Source organism: Bos grunniens, chromosome X (assembly GCF_055505025.1).
Source record: "Bos grunniens cultivar Pamir isolate PY7600 chromosome X, Bosgru_T2T1.0, whole genome shotgun sequence".
Lineage (NCBI taxonomy): Eukaryota > Metazoa > Chordata > Mammalia > Artiodactyla > Bovidae > Bos > Bos grunniens.
Genome location: NC_141194.1, coordinates 146,449,898 through 146,475,178, shown reverse-complemented (window position 1 = coordinate 146,475,178; position 25,281 = coordinate 146,449,898). Strand labels below are relative to the sequence as shown.

Genomic DNA, 25,281 nt, shown 5'->3' with positions numbered 1-25,281 from the left:
GACATGTGGATCCTGGCTACCCAGTGCCAAAGGAACCCGAGGCCCAAGGATAGCTCCCAGTCAGCCTCCAAAGGGAACAGTACTCGCCGGATACAGGAGGCACCGCAGAAGGCGCCCTTGTCCTAAGCCGAAGAATCTCATTGGCAGGTGCAATGTCATCTTCCAGGGTGCCTAGCATTCTGGCTCTGGCCATTCTTGTCCCCAGGTCTCCCAGAGCCATGTCCCAGAGAGCAGAGAAGAGCCCAGCCAAGTGGATCCCCGGGTCACGTCTTTGCAGGCTTCAGCCTTCTCCTCAAAAGGTCCTGAGCCTCAGTTCAGCAACGAGAGGAGGGCAGGCCCTACCTTCCATTCAGCTCTGGCTCTCCAGGTCTCAACCCTGTGCTTGCACCCGCAGCCCAGGCAGGACATCAAGAAGAAGAGGTCTGAAGAAGCTGCCTGAAACTCACCCCTATTGGACTGAGAGAAACGCCTCCTGCTTCCCTCTCTTTCAAGACCACTACTCTTCCAGCTTGTCTGCCAAGGCCAGGAGTCTGGTGCATCCTGCCAGGCACTGGGCTCTGCCTTCTAGTCACCAGCTGAACCAAAATGCCACTTCTGGAGCAAGCTCTGGGGTGGCTCATGCCTGTCCTTTACTTGGCTCTAACCTGCCTGAGGGATAGGGGGTGGGGTGGTTTTGTGGTAAGGGACAGGGCTGAGGGGGGATGGCTTCCAACTGGAAGGAAATTTCCATGCAGGAACACTACCTCTTCCAAACATACCCCCTCGCTTTCACCCCTCCTCGAAGGGTGCTGAATCCCACCCCATGCCCCTTCTTTCACACTACTGAATTGCCCGAAATGTTGTCAGGTGAGGTTATGTGGGCAGAGCCTCCCTTAGGACTGGTCCCTGACCAACCTATAGGGTCTGATGGGTCAGCTAGCACAGGTGGTCTCCTTGTGCCCCTGTGCCCAGGACCAATGTCTGCACATGCAGAACATGGACCCCTCGTGAAAAATTACAGCAGTCCTCCCCAAGAAAAGGACCTGGGTCCTCCACGGTGGGGCGGTGGGGGTGAGGCATAGGGGTTCACCTGGCAGCACAGTTCCATTTCTGAAATAGAACGCCAAGGAAAATAGTCCTGGATCCCCTCGCTGGCTGCAGATGGTTTCGCCCAACTCAGCTTCAGCATACGCTCTGGGGCCAGTTTCATCCCACCATGAGTGGGTCTGGATACCCTGTGTCTTAAGGCAGAGGAAGGATTTCACGGGATCCTGTGGGGCATGGGACCCAGACTCTTTGGCACAAGCAAATGTACACAAAAACTCAACTCCAACCCGGACATAAAGTGCACATGCATTTGTCTTGGTCTGGGACCAAGCCTTCATCAGGCAAAATTCCGCATCTTGTCTGCTGGATGTTTGTCCCTGACAGGGTGGCCACCTCTTCCCCTTTTGGCCTTGTCCATGGTGGCCAGGCACAGTGCCTCTGCCTGGGCAACAGTTCCTGGGTCGCCAGTGGCCCTGAGACCTCAGGGACCCCACTGGTGTACCTCCCTCCTGCAGGATGGTCGAGGATCCCCTGGCCACAGGCCCTGGGCTGGAGCATCTGCTCCTTGTTCCTGAATATGGCAGCTGCTGAGCTCAAGCCCCCAAGGGTCTAGCAGCCGTGGGCTCCTCCATGGGCGAGCCAGGCCCCAGAACACCACTGCCTGTTGCTTCCACACCTGCTCTGGAGGGGTGCCCGGCAGCCAGGTTTGCCCAGAATCCTCTGAACACTCCAAACACCCCCTTGCTCCCCTCAAAGGCCTTCCCCAGCAGGATCCACAGCCAGGGCCTGGAGGCCAGGCTCAAAAATCTTCCGCTTGATGGTGTTGCAGAAACAAGTACTCAAAAAACCAAGCACCACACTTGCAGAGTTGGAGAACTCAGGTTTATTATGCCGGTGGACCCAGAGGAGTTAACATTCCAAGCTCTGAGCCCCAAACAAAGGGGTTACAGAGTTCGTATACATGGACAGGCATGATTAAGCGGGTTTGTGGGTTTGCAGGGGCTGGGTGATTGCAAACAGCAGGACAAGGGTGAGTGAGATAAGCTTCAGTTCCTAGTACTGTGAGTCCCCACTTTCTGAGACCTATGTGATCCAGACTTTGCAAGGAGCAAGCTGAGTTACAGAGGCAGGAGTAGGAGGTTATGTAAAATTTTAACCTTTCCTCTTCAATGGCACTGTTGCTGCAGAAATGCCATCCACCCTCTGGAGCATGGCCTCTCCCTCCGTACTTTGCAGGTGAAAAAATGGCCCATGGAGGCCCAAGAGTCTTCCAAGTGGTCCACAGGAATTTTGTGAAAAGAGGTGTCTCCTCCTTTGGGGGCTGCTCCTTGAGAGTAAGAACATAGCTAAAGGTGAAAGAGGAAAGGAACAGGCCACACTGACTCCATCTTGAGAAGGAAACTCCCTCCTGCATTCTTGGTGAACTCTGGACTATGTGCCTGATAGCCACGGAGACAACATAGGTGCAGCCGAACAGGCCTCCCAAACTGATAAACACCAGATTCCATACCAAGATTTCCTGTCGCCAGAAAGAATGTAATAAGCCCCTATGTATTCAGTCACCTTTGTAATCTTTATGGCACCCACTGGTGTAGGCTACAATATATAACCAGCTGACCCTTCTGATTATGAAATATGACTGTAACTTGATTGTATCTCCCTTTAACATTTTGCAGAGTAGGACTGAGGAATTTGGGGATGTGGGCTTGTGCACGTACACTTAGGGTATATAAGGTTTTCACAAAAATTGGTCGGGGTCCCTGGCTAAAAAGGAAACTCTGCCTCAGACCTGCCATTGTGATAAACTGCACTCTGCTATCCACATTGTCCTTCTGAATGACTTTGCTTCCCGGAGCATTTGGCTACAACAAAAGGATGTGCAAAGGAAGCCATCCATCTCTGGGTCCATGTCCACAGCACTCTAGGAGATTCTGAGTCCACATGGCCTGATCCCCATTTCTTGGAGAGTGGGATGTGATGGAGTCTGTCACTTTGTTATTATTGGTCAGGATTAGGGCCAGAATTCCCTTGATGATTTACATAATTAGTGGTTCATTGAAGACCTATGCTTTTTGGAATGAATCCAGGTTCTAGCCATGCATACAAAGGGTGTGCTCCTGTAATATGGATCCTTTTGGAATATGTGTAGAGATTGGTCCCTACAGAGACTCTTAAGTGGCTCTGTCATGTTTTCTAACTTGTTTCTAGCTACGTGACTGAGAGTGCTGAACAAACCCCAAACTGTCATTTGTCCCTTTTACCAGGACATTCATCCCTCATGGGAATCAATAAATTAAAAGTGGGAGAATGTGTATCTGTGGATGCAGGGCTAACAGGTTATTTATTTCAGGAACTTCAGGGCCACTATTTCAGGTAAGCAAAAAGGCTCATTGTGTTAAACCACAACCCTCAAACCCAGCAAAGTACTCTAGGAAATGATTAAATGGTCACAGTGGGTTACATCACAATGGCTTTACAGTATAAAGTCCAGGCCATCTGTACATTTACTTCTCCTAAGGGTAGGTAGTGTGGCTGGATCTTTTTTTTTTTTTTTTAATGAAACAAGAAGATTGGTGTGTTGTTATGTTTTGGTTCTTATGTTTTTCATGTTCTTCATGTTTCATGAAGGATATTGATCTGCATCAGTGGGCAAAGGTATTCAACAGTATTTTCTTTCCTTTTCAGGAACCAGTTTGGTAATAAAATCAAAGCATGTGATCAACAGCTCGTACATTATATTGGTGTGGACCCAGAGAGCAAGCACAGACGAAGAGCAGACACTGACCTCACAGTTCTGACAGGTATGTCATACAGTCCTCAGTTGTGCTTTGATTGTTTCCTCCTTCTGTAGAGTAGGCTCCTCTCTCAAGGCAAGTGTCTCACCCAATTTCCTTGGGTTAGTGTCTGGTTAGTTGCGTTTTCAGATATACTTAGTCACTATAGTTGTTCATATTAATGATCAGAGGAGTTCTACCTGTGGGGTTCAGATATCAAACTATTCGTAAGTTCCAACAGCCCTGAACTCAGTTAAAACTCAAAGCCGAGAAAAGACCAGTATTTTACTGGTGCAGATTTCAGACGTCTGATAGGTACGGGGAAAAAAAAAAAAAAAAAAACTCCCAGGTGTTTTGTGTTTTACTCCTTTGCCTTTTACAAAGATGATTTTCTGAAGTGTTTTAGTGGAGTTTATACTGGTGCCATGGAGGTGTGTTGTTAATGCTAACACTGAGCAAAGGCAAGGTTACTTCAGTAACCTGAGACCTTTTAAAGCTATCAAAGTAGACTTCTTGCATGAAGGGCAAGGATTCCCTAGCCAGAGGCCCTGGGGCAGGAGCTTCAACTCCTTGTTCCTGAACATGGCCACTATCGAGGCCACGCCCCTGAAGGCCTGGCAGCCAGGGGCTCCTTGGTGGGCAAGCGAGGCCCCAGAACACCACTACCTGTTGCTTCCACACCTACTCTGGTGGAGTGCCAGGTAGCCAGATTTGCCCACAATCCTCTGAGTGACCCAAACCCTCCCTTCCTCTCCTCACAGGTCTTCCTCAGTAGGATCCACAGGAAGGGACTGACGCCATGCTCCAAAAGCTTCTGCTTGATGGCACTCTTGTGCCAGAAATGCCAATCACCCTCTGGAGCTGGGCCTCTCTCTCCACCCTTTGTGTATCAAAAAAGGCCCATGGTGGCCAAAGAACCTTTCAAACCCTCCAAACTATGTTAGCTCCAGTGAAGTGTTGGGAGAAGAGCTGTGTCCTCCTTTGGGGTCTTCTTGGCAGTAATAACATACTGAAAAGGACATTCAGAGGAGCCCTCCATCTCTGGTTACATGTCCACAGCACTCCAGGATTTTCTGAGTCATGTGGCCAGGCCCCTCTTTCCTGGGAACCAGGATGTGATGTATTGTCAACTTTGTTATTATTGGTCAGGGTTATGGCCAGAAGTACCTTGATGATTCACCTACTAGGGATTGGTTGAAGACCCTTGCCACTTCAAACAAATCCAGGTTCCAGCCATGCACACAAAGTGTTGCTCCTGTAATAATGGATCCTTTTGGAATATGAGTAAAGATTGGTCCCTACAGAGCATTCTTACTTAAGTGACTCCATCTAGTTTTGGAACTTGTTTCTAGCTAGGTGACTGAATGAGAGTGCTGAACAAACCCCAAACCATCACATGTCCCTTGTGCGAGGGCACTCATCCCTCATCAGTTCAGTTCAGTTGCTCAGTTGTGTCCAACTCTTTGCGACCCCATGGACTGCAGCATGCCAGACTTCGCTGTCCATCATCAACTCCTGGAGCTTGCTTAAACTCATGTCCATCACATTGGTGATGCCATCCAACCATCTCATTCTCTGTCATCCCCTTCTCCTCCTGCCTTCAAGCTTTCCCAGCATCAAGGTCTTTTCCAGTGAGTCTGTTCTTCACATCAGGTGGCCAAAGTATTGGAGTTTCAGGTTCAGCATCAGTCCTTCCAATGAATATTCAGGACTGATTTCCTTTAGGATGGACTGGTTGGATCTCCTTGCAGTCCAAGGGACTCTCAAGAGTCTTCTCCAATACCACAGTTCAAAAGCATCAATTATTTGGCACTTAGCTTTCTTTATAGTGCAACTCCCACATCCATACATGACTACTGGAAAAACCATAGCTTTGACTAGATGGACCTTTGTTGGCAAAGTAATGTCTCTGCTTTTTAATATGCCGTCTAGGTTGGTCATAGCTTTTCTTCCCAGGAACAAGCGTCTTTTAATTTAATTGCTGCAGTCACCATCTGCAGTGATTTTGGAGCCCAAAAAAATAGTCTGTCACTGTTTCCATTGTTTCCCCCATCTATTTGCCATGACGTGATGTGACTGGATGCCATGACCTTAGTTTTCTGAATGTTGAGTTTTAAGCCAACTTTTTTCACTTTCCTCTTTCACTTTCCTCAAGAAGCTCTTTAGTTCTTATTCGCTTTCTGCCATAAGGGTGGTATCATCTGCATATCTGAGGTTACTGATATTTGTCCTGGCAATCTTGACTCCAGCTTATACTTCATCCAGCCTGGCATTTCACATGATGTACTCTGCATGTAAGTTAAATAAGCAGGGTGACAATATACAGCCTTGATGTACTCCTTTTCTGATTTGGAACCAGTCTGTATTCTATGTATAGTTCTAACTGTTGCTTCTTGATCTGCATACAGATTTCTCAGGAGGCAGGTAAGGTGGTCTGGTATTCCCATCTCTTTAAGAATTTTCCACAGTTTGTTGTGATCCACACAGTCAAAGGCCTTGGCGTAGTCAATAAAGCAAAAGTAGAAGCTTTTCTGGAACTCTCTTGCTTTTTCGATGATCCAGCGGATGTTGGCAATTTGATCTCTGGTTCCTCTGTCTTTTCTAAATCCAGCTTGAACATTTGGAAGTTCTCAGTTCTCAGTAAACTGGGAGAAAGTTTCTGTATCTGTGGATGCAGGGCTAACAGGTTATTTATTTTAGTAACCTCAAGGCCAGTAGTTAGGTAAGCAGAAAGGCTCATCAGTGTTTGAGCACAAGCCTCAGTCCCAGCAAAGTACTCTATGAAGTGACTAAATGGTCACAGTGGGTTACATCACAATAGCTTTGCAGTACAAAGTCAAGACTATCTGTGCATTTAGGCTTATTTCTCCTAAGTAGTGTTAAAAGGAAAAGTTAAAATTTTACACAACCTCCTGCTCCTTCTGCCTCTGTAACTCAGCTTGCTCCTTGAAAAGTGTGGATCATTTAGGTCACGTAGTCTCAGAAAGTGGGGACTTATAATACTAGGAAGTGGAGCTTCAGCTCCTCGTTCTTGAACATGGTGACTGCCAAGGCCATGCCCCCAGTGGTTTGACAGTCATAGATTCCTTGGTGTGCAATCCTGGGCCCAGGCAGGATGACCTATTCCTTCCACACCTGTTCTGGAGGCATGTCCCACAGGGAGGTTTGCCCAGAATCCTCTGAGTGTTCTGATACCTCCTTTCCATCCCTCACAGGCCTTTCCCAGCAGGACCCCAGGCAGGGGTGGGAGGCCATGTTCAAAACACATCCGCTTGATGGCACTGTTGCTCCAGAAATGCTACCATTATCTCTAGCATTCTCTCTCCCTCCACCCTTTGTGGGTCAAAAAAGGCGCTTGGAGGCCCAAGAGCCTACCAGGCCCTACAAGAGGGTTGGCTCTACTGGAGTCTTGCAGGAAGAGGTTATTCTTTGAAGTAACTACATCACAATAGCTTTGCAGTATAAAGTCCAGCCCATCTGTACCTTTAGGCTTATTTCTCCTAAGGATAGGTAGTGACTGGCTGGATTTTTCTTTTAATGGAACTAAAAGACTGGTGCATTATTTTATTTCTTGCTTTTCTTGCTGAATTCCTTCGGAGGGAAGTTAATTTGCACCTGTGGCAAATGTATTCAACAGTATTTTCTTTCTTTTTAGGTTCAGTCAGAAAAGCAAAGGGCATGATCAACAGCTCATTTAGCCTTGGTGTGGTCCCAAAGTACAAACAGAAATGAAGAGCAGACACTGACTTCACACTTCTGATGGTTATGTAATACAGCCCTCAGTTGTGTTTTGATTCTGTTGTCCCTTCTGTACAGTAGGCTCCTCTCTCAAGGCAGGTCTCTCACCGAATTTCCTCTGGTCAGTGTCTGGATAGTAGTGTGTTCTGGTACTTCTGCTCAGTCCTGTCCAACTCTTTGTGACCGGATGGACTGCAGCCCACCAGGCTTCCCTATCCTTCTCTATCTCTCAGAGCTTGCTCAAACAACTCCTGTCCATTGTGTTTGTGATGCTATTCAATCATCTCATCCTCTGTTGTCCCCTTCTCCTCCTGCCTTCAATCTTTCAGGTATACTTAGTTACTATAGTTGTTCATTGTAGTGATGAGAAGAGTTCTGCCTGTGTGATTCACATATCAACCTATTTGTAAGTTCCAACACCCCTGAACTCAGTTTAAAACCCAAGCCCAGAAAGGACATTAATTTACTGGATCTAACTTCACACATCTGATAGATATGCAACAGAACTCCCATGTGTACTTTGTGTTTTACTCCTTTCCCTTTTACAAAGATGAGTTTCCTAAGTGTTTTAAACGAATTTATACTGGTGCCATGGAAATGCGTTATTAATGCTATTAGTGAGCAAAGGCTTTGACTGTGTGGATCACAATAAACTGTGGAAAATTCTGAAAGAGATGGGAATACCAGACCACCTGACCTGCCTCTTGAGAAACCTATATGCAGGTCAGGAAGCAACAGTTAGAACTGGACATGGAACAACAGACTGGTTCCAAATAGGAAAAGGAGTACGTCAAGGCTGTATATTGTCACCCTGCTTATTAAACTTCTATGCAGAGTACATCATGAGAAACGCTGGGCTGGAAGAAGCACAGGCTGGAAACAAAATTGCCAGGAGAAATAGTAATAACCTCAGATATGCAGATGAAACCACCCTTATGGCAGAAAGTGAAGAACTAAAGAGCCTCTTGATAAAAGTGAAAGAAGAGAGTGAAAAAGTTGGCTTAAAGCTCAACATTCAGAAAACTAAGATCATGGCATCCGATCCCATCACTTCATGGCAAATAGATGGGGAAATAGTGGAAGCAGTGGTTAACTTTATTTTTCTGGGCTCCAAAATCACTGCAGATGGTGATTGCAGCCATGAAATTAAAAGACGTGTACTCCTTGGAAGGAAAGTTATGACCAACCTAGACAGCATAAAAAAAAATAATAATAAAAAAATAAAAAGCAGAGACATTACTTTGTCAACAAAGGTCCATCTGGTTAAGGCTATAGTTTTTCCAGTGGTCATGTATGGATGTGGGAGTTGGACTATAAAGAAAGCTGAGCGCTGAAGAATTGATGCTTTTGAACTGTGGTGTTGGAGAAGACTCTTGAGAGTCGCTTAGACTGCAAGGAGATCCAACCAGTCCATCCTAAAGGAGATCAGTCCTGGGTGTTCATTGGAAGGACTGATGTTGAAGCTGAAACTCTAATACCTGGCGTGCTGGGTTCATGGGGTTGCAAAGAGCCGGACATGACTGAGCGACTGAACTGAACTGAGTGAGCAAAGGCAGGGTTACTTCAGTAACCTGAAACCTTTTAAATCTATCAAAATAGCATGGTATTTTCAGAAACCCTAGAGCTAGGAAGGATTTTGAGGTGATCTTGTTTATCCCCTGGGGTGCTAAAGGAAAAATCTTCTGTCTTTCTATGCTGGAATCTCTGAAGAACGATACGAAACTTTGCATGTGAAATGGACTTTGTTATATAGCCCCTTCTAGTTAAGAAACTTTGTTTATACCTTATTGAAATTTCTGTTGAGAAGGTTCCAGCAGAAACTCATTTGTTGTTTCTTTGTAGGAAGAAAACTATTTCTGTCAAATGCCTGTTCTGTATTATTATTCTGGTTATAACACAGGGTAGGCTCAGTAATATGAAAGAAGAATAGGTTATTATTTGTAATTGTAATATTAGGTTGGTGCAAAAATATTTGCACTTTTGCATTGTTGAACTTTGCCCTTTAATATTGGCACACATTGCTTAATAAATGTGGGTATGTTATACATCATTTTAATGTACATTTCTTGCTTTTTTGTGCTAATGACTTATGTTTATTTTATATTTATGTGGAACAACATATTATATTATTACAACATTTATATACAACATATATATTACAACATTTTATATTTATTTATTTCAGTCTAGGAAAATGTTAGACAAAAGGAGAATTCAAACAATTTTCTTATTTAGGTTCAAAATGGACTTCTCATGTTCAAATATGCTCTGAGAATGAATATTTAGCCAAGAATACTTTTTACTTCACAGACTCTAAAGACAAATATAGTTAGCAGTGTATATCATTTGTAGAAATAAACGATGCATATATACATAGCTTTCTAAAATGTCTGACTTGAGGTGACATTTGCAAGAAAGGGCAAAGAAGATGGAAATATTATCTATACGTAGCTAGACTTAAGCTGTGTTCAGTATAAGTATTCTGGCTTGTTTGAACCTATTTAGAGGAGTGATTAAAACTGGGACAGGATTCACCAGATCAATGTCCCTTTTAAAAGAGGAAAAAAATCCTGGGTTCTACACCCAGAACCCTATAAATTTGACTGGCCAAAGACAATTATGAAGAGAAAAACGAATAGAAGTTTATTAACATATGTACTGCTCAAGTAAATATGGGAGTATTCATCAGTAACCCCTAATTCCACTTCTGGATATATATCTGAAAGAAAAGAAACTATTATCTTGAACAGATACCTGTACTCCCATGTTCATTGCAGCATTATTTACAATAGCCAAAACACAGAAACAACATAGGTGTCTACTGTGGGGAGAATGGATAAAGAAAATGTGATATAGGGACTTCCCCAATAGTCCAGTGTTTAGGACTCTGCATTTTCACTGCCAAGGGCCTAGGTTCAATCCTTGGTCAGAAAACTAAGATCCCACAAGTTGTGTGGTGCCCCCCTCCAACAAAATAGCAAAGACAATGTGGTACACACACACACACACACAATGAATTACTCTTCAGTCACAGAAAAGAAGGAATTCTACTACTTGCAGCAACATGGATAAATCTTGAAGGTGTTATGCTATGTGAAATAAGTCAAAGACAAATAATATACTTCTTTATATGTGGGATCTGCTAGGGACAGGGAAAGTACGTGAAAATGGTCATAAAATGCAAATTTCTTCTGATAAGAGATGGATTAATAGGTGCTGTAGATTTAATGTAAAGCACAGTGAATTTTTTGTACACTTGAAAGTCGCTAACAGCAAATCTTAGCTAACTATGTAAGGTAATATTACCTAATCTTATTGTGGTAATCACATTGCAAGATATATGTATAGAGATCATCATAGTTGTACACCCACATAGTGTTAGAAGTCAAAGTTAAATAAGAGTTCCTCTTCCTTTTAAAGGAGAGACACGTTTTACAAATGAAAATTTCCCTTATAAATGAAATTTCCTTTGTAGAAGGAAAGCTTGTGCTGTTTTTGGAGCTTTTCATGTGTTGGGCCTTCACCTGAAAACATCACAAAGAGGCAGGTTTGGGTGGCACACTCTTAACCCTATTCAGATGGGTGTCTCTTACCTAGCACCCGTATTTTACCTTCTCACCTTCACTCTCGTAACCTTCTATACAAGTGTTTCCGTTCATCATCATAAAGCGTGTATCATTCAACACTCAGCTTCTGGGGAGCATCTCATTTTGGATGCTCAATTAAGGTTGTGAAAAGATTCCAGTTTGTATTTTGTACAGTGCAACCTCTTTTCAAGGTTATACAGTTAAGAAATGAAAAATTTAATACATTTTTAGTAGTTTTAGGTTTACAGAAAAATGAGTGGAAAGTACAGAGAATATGACTGTTTGCCTACTCCTCACTCCAGCTTCCCCTCTTAACAGCTTCTGACAGTGTTACACATTTGTTACAACTCTAGTTTGTAATGAACTCTAGTGTACATTGGGGTTCAATATTAGTATCACACTTCTATGGGTTTTGACAAATACATAATGATATGTGTCCACCATTGTAGTACATTAGATAGACTCTTATTTTCCTAAAAAAAAAAAAAATCCTGTGTTCCACCTATTCATCTCTCCATCCCTCTGTGGAATCCTTGATAACCACTTATCTTTTAACTGTCCCTAGTTTTTGCTTTTTCTTGAATGTCATACAGTTGGAACCTTATCAGTAAATGTTTTTTTTTTTTTTCCCCCAGGTTGGCTTCTTACACTTAGTAATGTGCATTTAGGATTCTTCCAAGTACGTTTGCAGCTTGATAGCTCCTTTCTTTTATTCCACACTATATTTGTTCATCTATTCACCGACTCAAGGACATCTTGGTTGCTTACAAGGTTTGGAAATTATGAAAAAAAACTATAAACATTTGTGTACATGTTTCTGTGTGATTGCCAAACTTCCAAAGTGTGGGAAATAAAGCCCACTGGCCCAAACCAAAAGAATGGACTTGGAGACACAAGGTGCAGTGGGAAGCAAGGCTTTAGTGAAGGTCTTGCGAGATGAGGTGTCTGGTGGGCAGGCACACCCAGGGCAGTTACAACAAGCAATTTATTTTCTAGCACACAAGTCCCTTCCCCAGTTTCTCATTGGCTGAGTACTATGGGGTAGATAAATATTCTTTCCAGAGGTTGCCTAAGTATATTTCCTTCATTATGGGCTGGCCCTTTCCTAACAACTTGTTTTCACTTTTGCTCACATTTACTACTGTTCTTATGTTTTGAATTCACCAACAGAAGGAGCCAGCACGAAACCCTGAGCATCCCACTTTCCCTTTGTTTGAGTGCTAGTAAATTTTCTTTTTTCCTCAGAGATAGCTACCCTTCAAAATAGACCACATTAAGTTTTCATTTATTACATAGAGTGGTTAGAATATTTTGTATCCCTACTGGCAATGAATGAGTTTGTCTTGATTAACAACTTCATTAACATTTGGGGTTGATGTCATTTTTTCCATGAAGTCAGGGGCATATTTCACCTTGCTACGACTACCACCAAGAGTCCTCCACCCACACCTCCACAGGGGTACTTTCGTAAAAATAACCAACACCTCTTTGAAATTAAGACTGTCAGAAACCTCGGGAGGTAAAAATGGGCACTTATTGAATATATAGTATATTTAAAAATTTCCTAAAACTATGCAGACATTTATAGTGATGATAGTTACAGCATCTCTACACCTATTCCAAAAGGATTCATATAACACAAGCGCACACTTTGTATGTGTGGTTACAACCTGGATTTATTCCAAGTGGCAAAGGCCTTCAACCAAAGCCTAATTATTACAGCATCAAGGGAATTCTGGCTTCAAACTTGATCAATAATAACCTGACAGAACATATCACATAGTGATCGCCAGAAAACGTAGGGTCCAGGCCATGTGGACTCAGAATCTCCTAGATTGCTATGAACATGGACTACAGGTGGACAGGATGCTTTAGATATCCACAAAGGTATGACCTTACTGCCAAAGAGAAGCCCCCTAAGGAGGAGACACCTCTTTCTTCAACAATCCATTAGAGTGACGCCCCGTTACAGCACTTAAAAGGCGCTTGGGCACAACTAGAGCCTTTTTTCACCAACATAGGGCGGAGGGAGTGGCCCAGCAGGAGAGGGCAATAGCATTTCTGGGAAATCAATTCCATGAAGGGGAAGCGTTTTCAGCATGGCATGCAGGCCCTTCCTGTGGATCCTGCCAGGGAAAGGCCTGTGATGGGAGGAAGTGAGGGTTGCCAGCACTCCGAAGATCCTGGGCAAACCTGGCAGCCTGCCACCTCACCAGAGCAGGTGTGGGAGCAACAGGTGGTGGTGTTCCGGGGCCTGGCTTCCCCACCAAGGAGCCCCTGGCTGTCAGGCCCTTGGGGGCGTGGCCTCAGCAGCGGCCATGTTCAGAAACAAGGCACTGAAGCTCCTGCCCCTGGCCACCTGGCCCATCCTGCAGGAAGGCTACTTTTGATAGGTTCAGAAGGACTCAGGTCGCTGAACTAACCCTGCCTTTGCTCAGTCTTAGCATTAAGGATGCACCTCCACAGAACCAGTATAAACTGGATTAAAACACTTTGGAAAATCATCTTTCTGAAAGGCAAAGGAATAAAACACAAAGTACACCGGGGAGTTCTCTTCCACACCCATCAGACGCGTGAAATCAGCTCCAGGAAAATAATGGCCCTTGCCGGGCTCCAGTTTTAGTTGAATCAAGCAGGGAAAACTTTTCTGATCATTATGATGATACAGCTGTAGCGACTAAGTCTATCTGAACACGCTACTCATCAGACAGTAACCCGAGAAATTCGGTGAGGGACCTGCCTTGAGAGAGGTGCCTACTGTACAGAAGCGGGTAACAGAACCAAAGCACCACTCAGGGCTGTATTATGTACCTACGAGAAGTGTGAAATCAGTGTCTGTTCTTTGTCTATGCCTCAATGCTGGCTCCACACCAAGGCAACGTAGGAGCTGTTGATCACACTCTTATTATTTTAGCAAGGCGCGACCTGGAAAGGAAAGAAAATACCGTTGAATTCCTCTGCCACAGATGCAGATTAACATCCTTCAGTAAGAATTCAGTTTGAAAAATATAAGAAACAAAACAAAACAGATGCCAGGCACCTCCTAGTTCCATTAACAGAAAACAAACAAAAAAACATGATCAAACCGCACTACGTACCCTTAGAAGTCAGCCTAAACATCCAGATGGTCTGGACTTTATACTGCAAACCCACTGTGATGTAACTCACTGTGACCATTTAGTCACCCGTACAGTCACTTGCTGGGACTGAGGTTGTGGTTTAACATGCTGATGACCTTTCCTGCTTACCTAAACTACTGGCCCTGAGGTGTGTGAAATGAATAATCTGTTAGCCCTGCCTCCACAGATACACAAACATTCTTCCGCTTACCACCTACTGATTCCCGCATCCATGCGGGATGAGTGTCCTGGCACAAGGTACACACGACATACATCTAGGGTTTGTTCAGCACTCTCAGTCACCTAGCTAGAAACAAGTTACCAAAGTGGACGGAGCCACTTAAGTAAGAATGCTCTGTGTGGACCAATCTCTACACCTGTTCCAGAAGGATCCATTATTACAGGAGCACACACTATGATGCTTGGCTAGAACCTGGATTTATTCCAAGTGGCAAGGGTTTTCAACCAAACCCTAATACGTGAATCATCAAGGTAATTCTGGTCCTAACCCTGATCAGTAACAACAAAGTGAGAGAATCCATCACATCCCGGTCCCCTAAGGAAGCAGTGGCCAGGCCACATGGCTTAGAGTCTCAGAGACTGCTGTGGACCTGGACCCAGAGCTGGACGGCTCCTCTGGATGTCCTTTTCCTTAGGGACTTACTGCCCAGGAGAGTCCCCCAAAGAGGAAACACCTCTTCCCCAAATACTCCAGTGGAGCCAACCCAGCTGGGAGGGTTTGGAAGGTGTTTTTGGCTACCGTAGGGCTTTTTCAACACGCAAAGGGTGGAGGGAGAGGCCCAGCTCCAGAGAGTGGTTGGCATTTCTGGAGCAACAGTGCCATCAAGCGGAAACCTTTTGAGCATGGCGTGAAGGGCCTTCCTGTGGATCCTGCCAGGGGAAGGCCTGTGACGGGAGGAAGTGAGGGTTTCCAGCACTCCGAAGATCCTGGGCGAACCTGGTGGCCTGCCACCTCACCAGAGCAGGTGTGGGAGCAACAGGTAGTGGTGTTCCGGGGCCTGGCTTCCCCACCAAGGAGCCCCTGGCTGTCAGGCTCTCGGGGGCGTGGTGTTGGCAGTGGCCATGTTCAGGAACAAGGTGCTGAATCTCCTGCCCCAGAGCCTCTTGCCTGGGGATCCTTGCCCTTATGCAGGAAGGCTGGTTTGATAGGTTTAAGAGGTCTCAGGTTACTGAAATAACGCTTCCTTTGCTCAGTCTTAGCATTAAGAACACACCTCCATGGCACCAGTATACACTCGATTAAAACAGTTCTGAAACTAATATTTGCAGAAGACAAAGGAGTAAAACACAAAGTACACCTGGGAGTTCTATTCCACACCTATCAGAGCTGTGAAATTGGCTCCAGTAAAATACTGGTCTTTCTGGGGTTTGAGTTTAAACTGAATTCAAGGTTCTTGGATCAAGGTTGTTGATATTTGCATCCCCCAGGCAGAACTCTTCTGATCATTACGGTGAACAACTGTAGCAATTAAGTATACCTGAACGTGCTAGTACCAGACACTGACGCAAGGAATTTCTGTGAGAGTTGTTCCTTGAGAGAGAAGCCTACTGTACAGAAGTGGGTCAAGGAATCAAAGTGCAACTGAGGGCTGTATTACCTACCTATCAAAAATGTAAAGTCAGTGTCTGGTCTTCGTCTGTCCTTGCGCTCTGAGTCCACAGCAAGGCAATATATGAGCTGTTGATCGTGCCCTTTGATTATCTTACCACGACCTGCAAAGGGAAGAAAATACTGTTGAATACCTTTGCCTCAATGCAAATTACTTTCCTTCAGTAAGAATTCAGCATGAAAAATATGATAAGACAAAAAACACTTCAGTCTTTTTCTAGTTCCATTAAAAACAAAAAAATCCAGCCAGTCACTACCTATTCTTAAAAGAAATAAGCCTAAACATACAGATGGCTTGGACTTTGTAGTGCAAACCATCTGTGATGTAACCCACTGTTACCATTGAGTTACACCATACAGTAATTTGCTGGGACTGAAGCTTGTGGTTTAACACAATGATGAGCCTTTCTGCTTACCTAAACTATTGGCCCTGAGGTTCCTGAAATAAATAACCTGTTAGCCCTATATTCACAGATATACAAACGTTCTCCCACATTCAACTTTTTGATTACCATGAGGGATGAATGTCCTGGCACAAGGGAGAAATGACAGTTTGGGGTTTGTTCAGCACTCTCAGTCACCTAGCTAGAAAGAAGTTAGAAAACTTGATGGAGCCACCTAAGTAAGAATGTTGTGTAGGGAATAATCTCTATACCTATTCCATAAGGATCCATATTACAGGAACACAGCCTTTGTATGTCTGGCTAGAACCTGGATTTATTCCAAGTAGCATAGGTCTTCAACAAGCCGCTACTTATGTAAATCATCAAGATTAATTCTGGCCCTAACCCTGACCAGTAATAACAAAGTGACAGAATACATCACATCCCAGTCACCAGGAAATGGGGATCCGGCCATGTGAACTCAGAATCTCTTAGAGTTCTATGGACATGGACCCAGAGATGGATGGCTTCCTTTGCTTTTCCTTATCTGTGCATTCTTACTGCAGAGCAGAGGAGGAGACATTTCCCACAACACTCCAGTGGACGGCTTGGAAGACTCTTGGCCCCCATGGGCCTTTTTTCACCTGCAAAGGGTAGAGGGAGAGGCCAGGCTCCAGAGTGTGGATAGCATTTCTGAGGCAAGAGTGTCATCAAGTGGAAACTTTTTGAGCCTGGCCTCCTAGTCCTTTGGTCAATATTACAGGAAATGAGTCCTGAATATTCATTGGAAGGACTGATGCTGAAGCTGAAACTCTAGTACTTTGGCCACTTGATTCGAAGAACTGACTCATTGGAAAAGACCTTGATGCTGATAAATATGAAGGCAGGAGAAGGGGACAACAGAGGATGTGATGGTTGGATGGCATTACCAGCTCGATGGACATAAGTTTGGGCAGTCTCCAGGAGTTGGTGATGGACAGGGAGGCCTGGTGTGCTACAGTTCATGGGGTCTCAAAGAGCGACTGAAGTGAACTGAACTCCTGGTCCTGCCTCTGGATCCTGCTGGGGAAGGCCTGTGATGGGAAGAAGGGAGGGTTTGGAGCACACAGAGGATTCTGGGAGAACCTGGCCACGGTGCACCCCTCTAGAGCAGGTGTGGAAGGGACAGGCAGTGGTGTTGAGTATGGGCTAGCAGGCCCACCAAGGATACCAAGGAGCTGAAACTACTGCCCCAGGGCCTCTGACCAGGGGATCCTCACCTGTCCTGCAAGAGCAAGGTCCCCCAGTGTAGACCCTGGGGTCTCAGCGCTACTGGGGATCCAGGATCTATTGCCCCGGTGGAGGTGCAGTGCCTCGCCACCATGCACAAAGTCATAACGAGAAGAGGTGGCCACCCTGTTAGGGGTGAACATCCAGCAGACAGGATGTGGAATTTTGCCTGATGAAGGCTTGGTCCCAGACCCAGACAAATGCACGTACACTTTATATCCGGCTTGGAGTTGAGTTTTTGTTTACTTTTGCTACTGGCAAAGAGAGTCTGGGTCCCATGCCCCATAGAATCCCGTGAGGCCCTTCCTGTACCGTATGACACAGGGTATCCAGACCTACTCGCGGTGGGAAGAAACTGGCCCCTGAGTTGGGCGTCACCATCCGCAACCAGCGAGGGGATCCAGGTCCATGTTCCCCCTGTATTACTGGACATTACCTCACCTCTAGAATTGTCTCAAGTGGCCCCCAAACCTTTTTACCCATGAAATGCTTATAATCCCACTGTAAACAATGCACAGTCCTTTACATGAAAATCCCTGTCCCTTTTATTTCGATTGCCCTCCTTCCCTGGTGGCTCAGTCGGTAAAGAATCTGCCTGCAATGCGGCAGACCCGGTTCGATCCCTGGGTTGGGAAGATCCCCTGGAGAAAGGCATGGCAACCCACTATTCTTGCCTGTAGAATCCCATGGAGAGGAGCCTAGCGGGCACAGTCCATGGGGTCGCAAAGAGTCGGACACGACTGAGCGACTAAGCACAGCACATTCTTCCACGTGGTTCAGTGATACGTAAGAATGGAGCAACGATTTTTTTTTTTAAGGTTCAAAAACTCATGAAAGGAAATGTTACTTCTCTAAGGATGCATCCCGAGATGCCCAGTCCCCGTGGGCAGCACGTCAATCTCACTCGATGAAGGGGACTCCAGGGCGGCCACGTAAATGGGAAGGAAGGGAGAAGCAGCTGGCGAGCCTCCCACACTCCTCCGGCCCGCCCCGCCCTCTGCTCACTGGGAACCGCTTCCAGGCCCACCGGCCGGGAGGCCCGAGGGGCTCTACTTGGACCCTCTCCCTACTGTCGCGAGGGCACAGAACACAGACGGCAATACAATCCCCGTGCCCACGCTCACCCAGCCCAGGCTAAACGCCAAACCACGGCCCGGCCCACGCGGCGCCTCCCTGCCCGTCTCCGCTTCCCCCAGGCCGGCCGGGTTGCAGCCAACACTGGCCCACCTTGCACGCAGGGTACAGGCTGCTCAGACGTTAGAGGATGGGGAGGGTCCCTCCGGCCAGAAGGGGTGCTGGTCCCGGCCCCGCGTCACCCCGCGTTGCCCCAGGGAAAGGACACAAAGGAGACTGAGTGGAGCAACGTGGCTGAGGCCACGCTCCAGCGGGAAAAAAACCGGTTCTCTCTGAGCTTCGCGCGATAGCTGGCGAGGTTCGACTGCGACCCTGCTCACCATTGCCGTAAAGCGTCGCCCGCGTTACCCCGCCAATACGACCCCATTCCCCACTCGCCGCCCCGGCCCACCGTCGTGGGCGTCTCCTCGGAGACGCAAGGGAGGTAGAGTGCTGAGGTGGGAGGGGTTGATCCTCGCCCCGCGTCGTGGGCGTCTCCTTGGAGACGCACTGGAGGTGGGGGCGCCGACGAAGGAGGGGTTGGGAATCCGGTTCCTCGCTATTGGCCCCGCCCAGGGGAGGGCTGAGACAGCCTCAGTTGGTCCCAGGAGTGAGACTGCGAGAGGTGAGATTGGAAAGGTGACAGGAAACCTCACGCGAGCCCACTTGTCTCCCTTGTAGGGTTCATGCCGCCAGCGACGAAAGTGAAGGAATGGAAAAAAGGAAATTTTACCATTCGACAGTCGCAAAACTAGAGGAAAAAAGTTTAAGTAAGTACAATATCAAACGATGTTACAAGTTTGTATACGTCATATGCTTGAGGTTATTATTACTTGAATTATCCCTCCTCAAGTGAGAGGCAGAGCCCCAAGAGGAGACGCTCCTTGTGCCCGGTCACTTCCTGCTCTTTGTCAAGGGCCTGTTAGGGAGCCTCTACCTCTTAAGCACCTTTTCCTGGGGTTATCTCAGGTGGTGTCCACACCGGCTAGATGCGGGGGATGTTATGTGTCTGAGAGTCGCAGCGACAAACAGGTTATTCCTGCCTGACGGGTGCCTTGACTAATTTTTCCTGTGGAGGAAAGTTACATTCTCCTCTAGCGAAATAACTTTCAATTAAAGGAGAACATGGGCTTCCCCGGTGGCTCAGCGGTATAGAATTCGCCTGCAGTGCAGGAGACGGGGGTTCGATCCCTGAGTTGGGAAGATCCCCTGGAGAAGGAAATGGCAACCCACTCCAGCCTCCAGCCTCCTTGTCTGAAGAATCCCATGGACAGAGGAGCCTGACGGGCTACAGTCCATGGGGTTGCACAGAGTCCCACACGACTGAAGTGACTTAAGCAAGGCAGAGGAAACACAAGTAGCCCAGATGAAAAAAGGAAGGTAACAGATAATGCCTCCACTCAGAGATGACAGATATTAAATCGGGGCTTGTGTCCACCTGAGTCGGACACAACTGAGCGACTGAACTGAACTGAACTGTGTCCACCTGGTACCTTGTTCCTTAGAGAGGGCTTAGTGGAGCTTAGAAAGCGGGAGATTAATACAAATAAAGATTGTCTTTAGAAACAATGGTATCTTGGAGCTTGAGTAACCTGCAGCATTTTGGTGGCTAAAAGGATCAAGACTGTGAAGATGGTCTTATTAGCTGGTTATTTCCATCGACAAATGTAATTCAAGCTTGATTATTCTTTAAGGAAAAACATCTTCACAAATACAGAAGTTTTTCAAGGGAGAACTGAACTTATCCCTACCCAGATCTATTCCCCAGTGTAACCACCCTTCAAAGAAACAATTGAAGTAAACCCATGAGCTCTGCACCGACTGCCGGGCAGCACAACTGACCTGCTGCCTACCCCTAATGCCTCAGGATTTCCTGCCCCCATTCTGCTCCCCACACAGGACCTGCACAGGCTCAGGGCCCCCAAGACCACTTGCTCTCTGGCTAGTACCAATCTTAACTCAGGATCTGACTCTTGGCCCCTTTATGCCCCCATTCCCTGTTTTTGGGCAGAGGTGGTGGGAATTTCCAGGGCAGAAAGGAAGACAATGAGGACCCTGAGGTGCTTAGTTCTGTCCAGTCAGCTGCCTCCTTGCGTTTCAGGTCAACAAAGGAAATTTCACAAAATCCAGCCACTTTCAACTCCTAAGGAGTGAAGGGAGGGGTTCATGCCCTGCTTCAATTTACGTACCTTGTTGAGGGTGGAAAGGGAAGGGAGTGTCCACGTCCTCTCCAGGTGGAATTACCTGACCAGCCTCTGGGCTCTGGATCTTAGCTGCCCCTCTGGATTCCTCCATGAGTTTCTTTTCCTTCACTCTAGGTAGAAGTGGCTGTTTCTCCACATGGAGATCCAAGTCAAATTCTTTTTTTCTGTGTCCCTTCCCTGCATGAACAGATTAAATAACTACTCACTGTGCCTGGAAATTGAGGTCCAAAGAGGCTACGTGGCTTTGCCACCTGGTTCACACATGGAGGGGGAGGCTCTCATGGTGCAGATCCACTGCTCTCTCCATGCAAATGGCCACTGAGCACAAGAGAAGATGTTCAACATCAATAATCATTGGAGAAATCAACATGAAAACCCCAAGAGATACAACTTCACATCTACCAGGGCAGCTCTAATTATTTTTTTCAGGCTTCTTTCATGTTATTATTTTTTTAGAAAATTAATTTATTTATTTTAATTAGAGGCTAATGACTTTAAAATACTGTAGTGGTTTTTATGAAACATCGACATGAATCAGGCATGGGTGCACATGTGTTCCCCATCTAGAACCCTCCTCCCACCTCCCTCCCCATCTCATCCCCCAGGGTCACCCCAGTGCACCAGCCCTGAGCACCTTGTCTCATGCCTCGAACTTGGAACAGTGATCCCCTTCACATATGATAATATAGACATTTCAACACTACGCTCTCAAATCATCTCATCCTCACCTTCTCCCACAAAGTCCAAAAGACTGTTCTGTACATCTGTGTCCCTTTTGCTGTCTCGCATATAGGGCCATCTTTACCATCTTTCTAAATTCCATATATATGCATTAGTATACTGTATTGGTGTTTTTCTTTCTGACTTACTTCACTCTGTATAATAGGCTCCAGTTTCATCCACCTCATTAGAACTGATTCAAATGCATTCTTTTTGATGGTTGAGTAATATTCCATTGTGTATATGTATCACAATTTCCTTATCCATTCATCTGCTGATGCACATCTAGGTTGCTTCCATGTCCTGGCTATTGTAAACAGTGCTGTGATGAACATTCGGACACACATGTCTCTTTCAATTTTGGTTTCCTTGGTGTGGATGCCCAGCAGTGGCATTGCTGGGTCGTATGGCAGTTCTATTTCCAGTTTTTTAAGGAATCTCCACCCTGTTCTCCATAGTGGCTGTACTAGTTTGCATTCCCACCAGGAGTGTAAGAGGGTTCCTTTTCTCCACACCCTCTCTGGCGTTTATTGTTTGTAGACTTTTTGATAGCAGCCATTCTGACTGGCTTGAGACGGTACCTCATTCTGGTTTTGATTTGCACTTCTCTGATAATGAGTGATGTTGAACATCCTTTCATGTGTTTGTTAGCCATCTGTATGTCTTCTTTGGAGAAATGTCTGTTTAGTTCTTTGGCCCATTTTTTGATTGGGTCGTTTATTTTTCTGGAATTGAGCTGCAGGAGCTGTTTGTATATTTTTGAGATTAATTCTTTGTCAGTTGCTTCATTTGCTATTATTTTCTCCCATTCTGAAGGCTGTCTTTTCACTTTGCTTATAGTTTCCTTCGTTGTGCAAAAGCTTTTAAGTTTAATTAGGTCCCATTTGTTTATTTTTGCTTTTATTTCCATTACTCTGGGAGGTGGATCATAGAGGATCCTGCTGTGATTTATGTCAGAGGGTGATTTGCTTGTGTTTTCCTCCAACAGTTTTATGGTTTCTGGTCTTACGTTTAGATCTTTAATCCATTTTGAGTTTATTTTTGTGTATGGTGTTAGAAACTGTTCTAGTTTCATTCTTTTACAAGTGGTTGAAAGGTCAGTTTTCATTCCAATCCCTGAGAAAGGCAATGCCAAAGAATGCTCAAACTACCGCACAATTGCACTCATCTCACACGCTAGTAAAGTAATGCTCAAAATTCTCCAAGCCAGGCTTCAGCAATATGTGAACCATGAACTTCCAGATGTTCAAGCTGGTTTTAGAAAAGGCAGAGGAACCAGAAACCAAATTGCCAATATCTGCTGGATCATCAAAACAGCAAAAGAGTTCCAGAAAAACATCTATTTCTGCTTTATTGACTATGCCAAAGCCTTTGACTGTGTGGATCACAATAAACTGTGGAAAATTCTGAAAGAGATGGGAATCCCAGACCACCTGACCTGCCTCTTGAGAAATTTGTATGCAGGTCAGGAAGCAACAGTTAGAACTGGACATGGAACAACAGACTGGTTCCAAATAGGAGAAGGAGTACGTTAAGGCTGTATATTGTCACCCTGCTTATTTACTTATATGCAGAGTACATCATGAGAAATGCTGGGATGGAAGAAGCACAAGTGGGAATCAGGATTGTGGGGAGAAATATCAATAACCTCAGATATGCAGATGACACCAATCTTATGGCAGAAAGTGAAGAGGAACTAAAAAGCCTCTTGATGAAGGTGAAAGAGGAGAGTGAAAAAGTTGGCTTGAAACTCAACATTCAGAAAACAAAGATCATGGCATCTGGTCCCATCACTTCATGGGAAATAGATGGGAAAACCATGGAAACAGTGTCAGACTTTATTTTTTTGGGCTCCAAAATCACTGCAGATGGTGATTGCAGCCATGAAATTAAAGACGCTTACTCCTTGGAAGAAAAGTTATGACCAACCTAGATAGCATACTGAAAAGCAGAGATATTACTTTGCCAACAAAGGTCCGTCTAGTCAAGGCTATGGTTTTTCCAGTGGTCATGTATGGATGTGAGAGTTGGACTGTGACGAAAGCTGAGCACCGACTAGTTGATGCTTTTGAACTGTGGTGTTGGAGAAGACTCTTGAGAGTCCCTTGGACTGCAAGGAGATCCAACCAGTCCATTCTGAAGGAGACCAGCGCTGGGATTTCTTTGGAAGGAATGATGCTAAAGCTGAAACTCCAGTACTTTGGCCACCTCATGCGAAGAGTTGACTCATTGGAAAAGACTCTGATGCTGGGAGGGATTGGGGGCAGGTGGAGAAGGGGACGACAGAGGATGAGATGGCTGGATGGCATCACTGACTCGATGGACGTGAGTCTGAGTGAACTCTGGGAGTTGGTGATGGACAGGGAGGCCTGGCGTGCTGTGATTCATGGGGTCGCAAAGAGTCGGACACGACTGAGCAACTGAACTGAATTGAACTGACCAGTTTTCCCAGCACCACTTGTTAAAGAGATTGTCTTTTCTCCATTGTATACTCTTGCCTCCTTTGTCAAAGATAGTGTCCATCGGTGCATGTATTTATCTCTGGGCTTTCTATTTTGTTCCATTGATCTATATTTCTGTCTTTGTGTCATACCATACTGTCTTGATAACTGTAGCTTTGTCGTATATTCTGAAGCCAGGCAGGTTGATTCCGCCAGTTCCATTCTTCTTTCTCAAGATTGCTTTGGCTTTTCGAGGTTTTTTGTATTTCCATACAAATTGTGAAATTATTTGTTCTAGTTCTCTGAAAAATACCATTGGTAGCTTGATAGGAATTGCACTGAATCTATAGATTGCTTTGGGTAGGATACTCATTTTCATTATATTGATTTTTCTGATCCATGAACATGGTATATTTCCCCATCTTTGTGTCATGTTTGATTTCTTTCATCAGTGTTTTATAGTTTTGTATATGTAGTTCTTTTGTTTCTTTAGGTAGATTTATTGCTAAATATTTTATTCTTTTCATTGCAATGGTGAATGTAATTGTTTCCTTAATTTCTCTTTCTGTTTTCTCATTGTTAGTGTATAGGAATGCAAGGGATTTCTGTGTGTTAATTTTATATCCAGGGCAGCTCTAATTTTAAAGATGAAAATTAGTGAAATAAGGATATGCAGAAATTGAAACCCTCATACGCCGCCATATGAGAATGTAAAATGGTGGGTACACTATAGAAAGTAGTTTGGTACTTCCACCAAAATTTCAACCTCGAGTGACCACATCAACAGCAATTTCATTCCTAGATATATATCCCTGAGAATTTAAAACAAACGTTCAAACAGAAACTTGTACGTGAATGTTTATGGCTGCATTATTCACAAAGCCAAAATGGAAACAACCCACATGTCCACTGACTGTTGAATTTTATGCAAAATGTGCTATATACCCCTACCATGGATTTTTATTTAGCTATAATATGAAATGAAGTAGTGATACATAGTGAAATATGAATGATAGATGAAAAAAGCTAGACAGCAAAGAACACATTTTGTAAGATCTCATTCACTTAAAATATCCAGAACAGACACATCTACAGAAATTAAAAAATCAACTTGTGGTTTTCAGGGGCTTGTGAGAGGGACTGTTGGGAAGAAAACATTTTCTCTACCATCTTAGACTCAACTGGCTTAGGGCCTGAAAATTAATTAACAGTAAATTAATAGGAGGAACATTTATTAACTATGTAGGAACTTTCAAGTGAAGAGGCTCCCTAATAGG

General features: G+C 45.1%; 2 protein-coding genes across 7 annotated transcripts in view; one reads left to right on the top strand and one right to left on the bottom strand.

Annotated features, from left to right (window-relative positions):
• SLC6A14 (solute carrier family 6 member 14) overlaps positions 1–25,281 on the top strand; it is a 446,075-nt gene that overhangs the window by 4,632 nt on the left and 416,162 nt on the right. For 3 of the 6 annotated variants that reach the window (XM_086387224.1, XM_086387223.1, XM_086387225.1), the window contains 2 exons: positions 3,712–3,827; positions 19,321–19,409. The gene's annotated coding sequence lies outside the window, so the exon portion shown is untranslated. Of the gene's footprint in view, positions 1–3,711; positions 3,828–18,973; positions 19,156–19,320; positions 19,410–25,281 lie in introns of those variants that run through there. The other 3 variants (XM_086387228.1, XM_086387229.1, XM_086387226.1) reach the window with 3 other exon arrangements.
• Positions 1,895–20,934, bottom strand: LOC147341597 (uncharacterized). The gene is made up of 4 exons (XM_086387170.1): positions 20,829–20,934; positions 18,981–19,232; positions 15,868–15,978; positions 1,895–2,353 (listed from the first exon to the last, which is right to left on the bottom strand). The coding sequence occupies exons 1-4, from the start codon at positions 20,932–20,934 to the stop codon at positions 2,193–2,195; spliced, it is 630 nt and encodes a 209-aa protein (XP_086243296.1). The 3' UTR covers positions 1,895–2,192.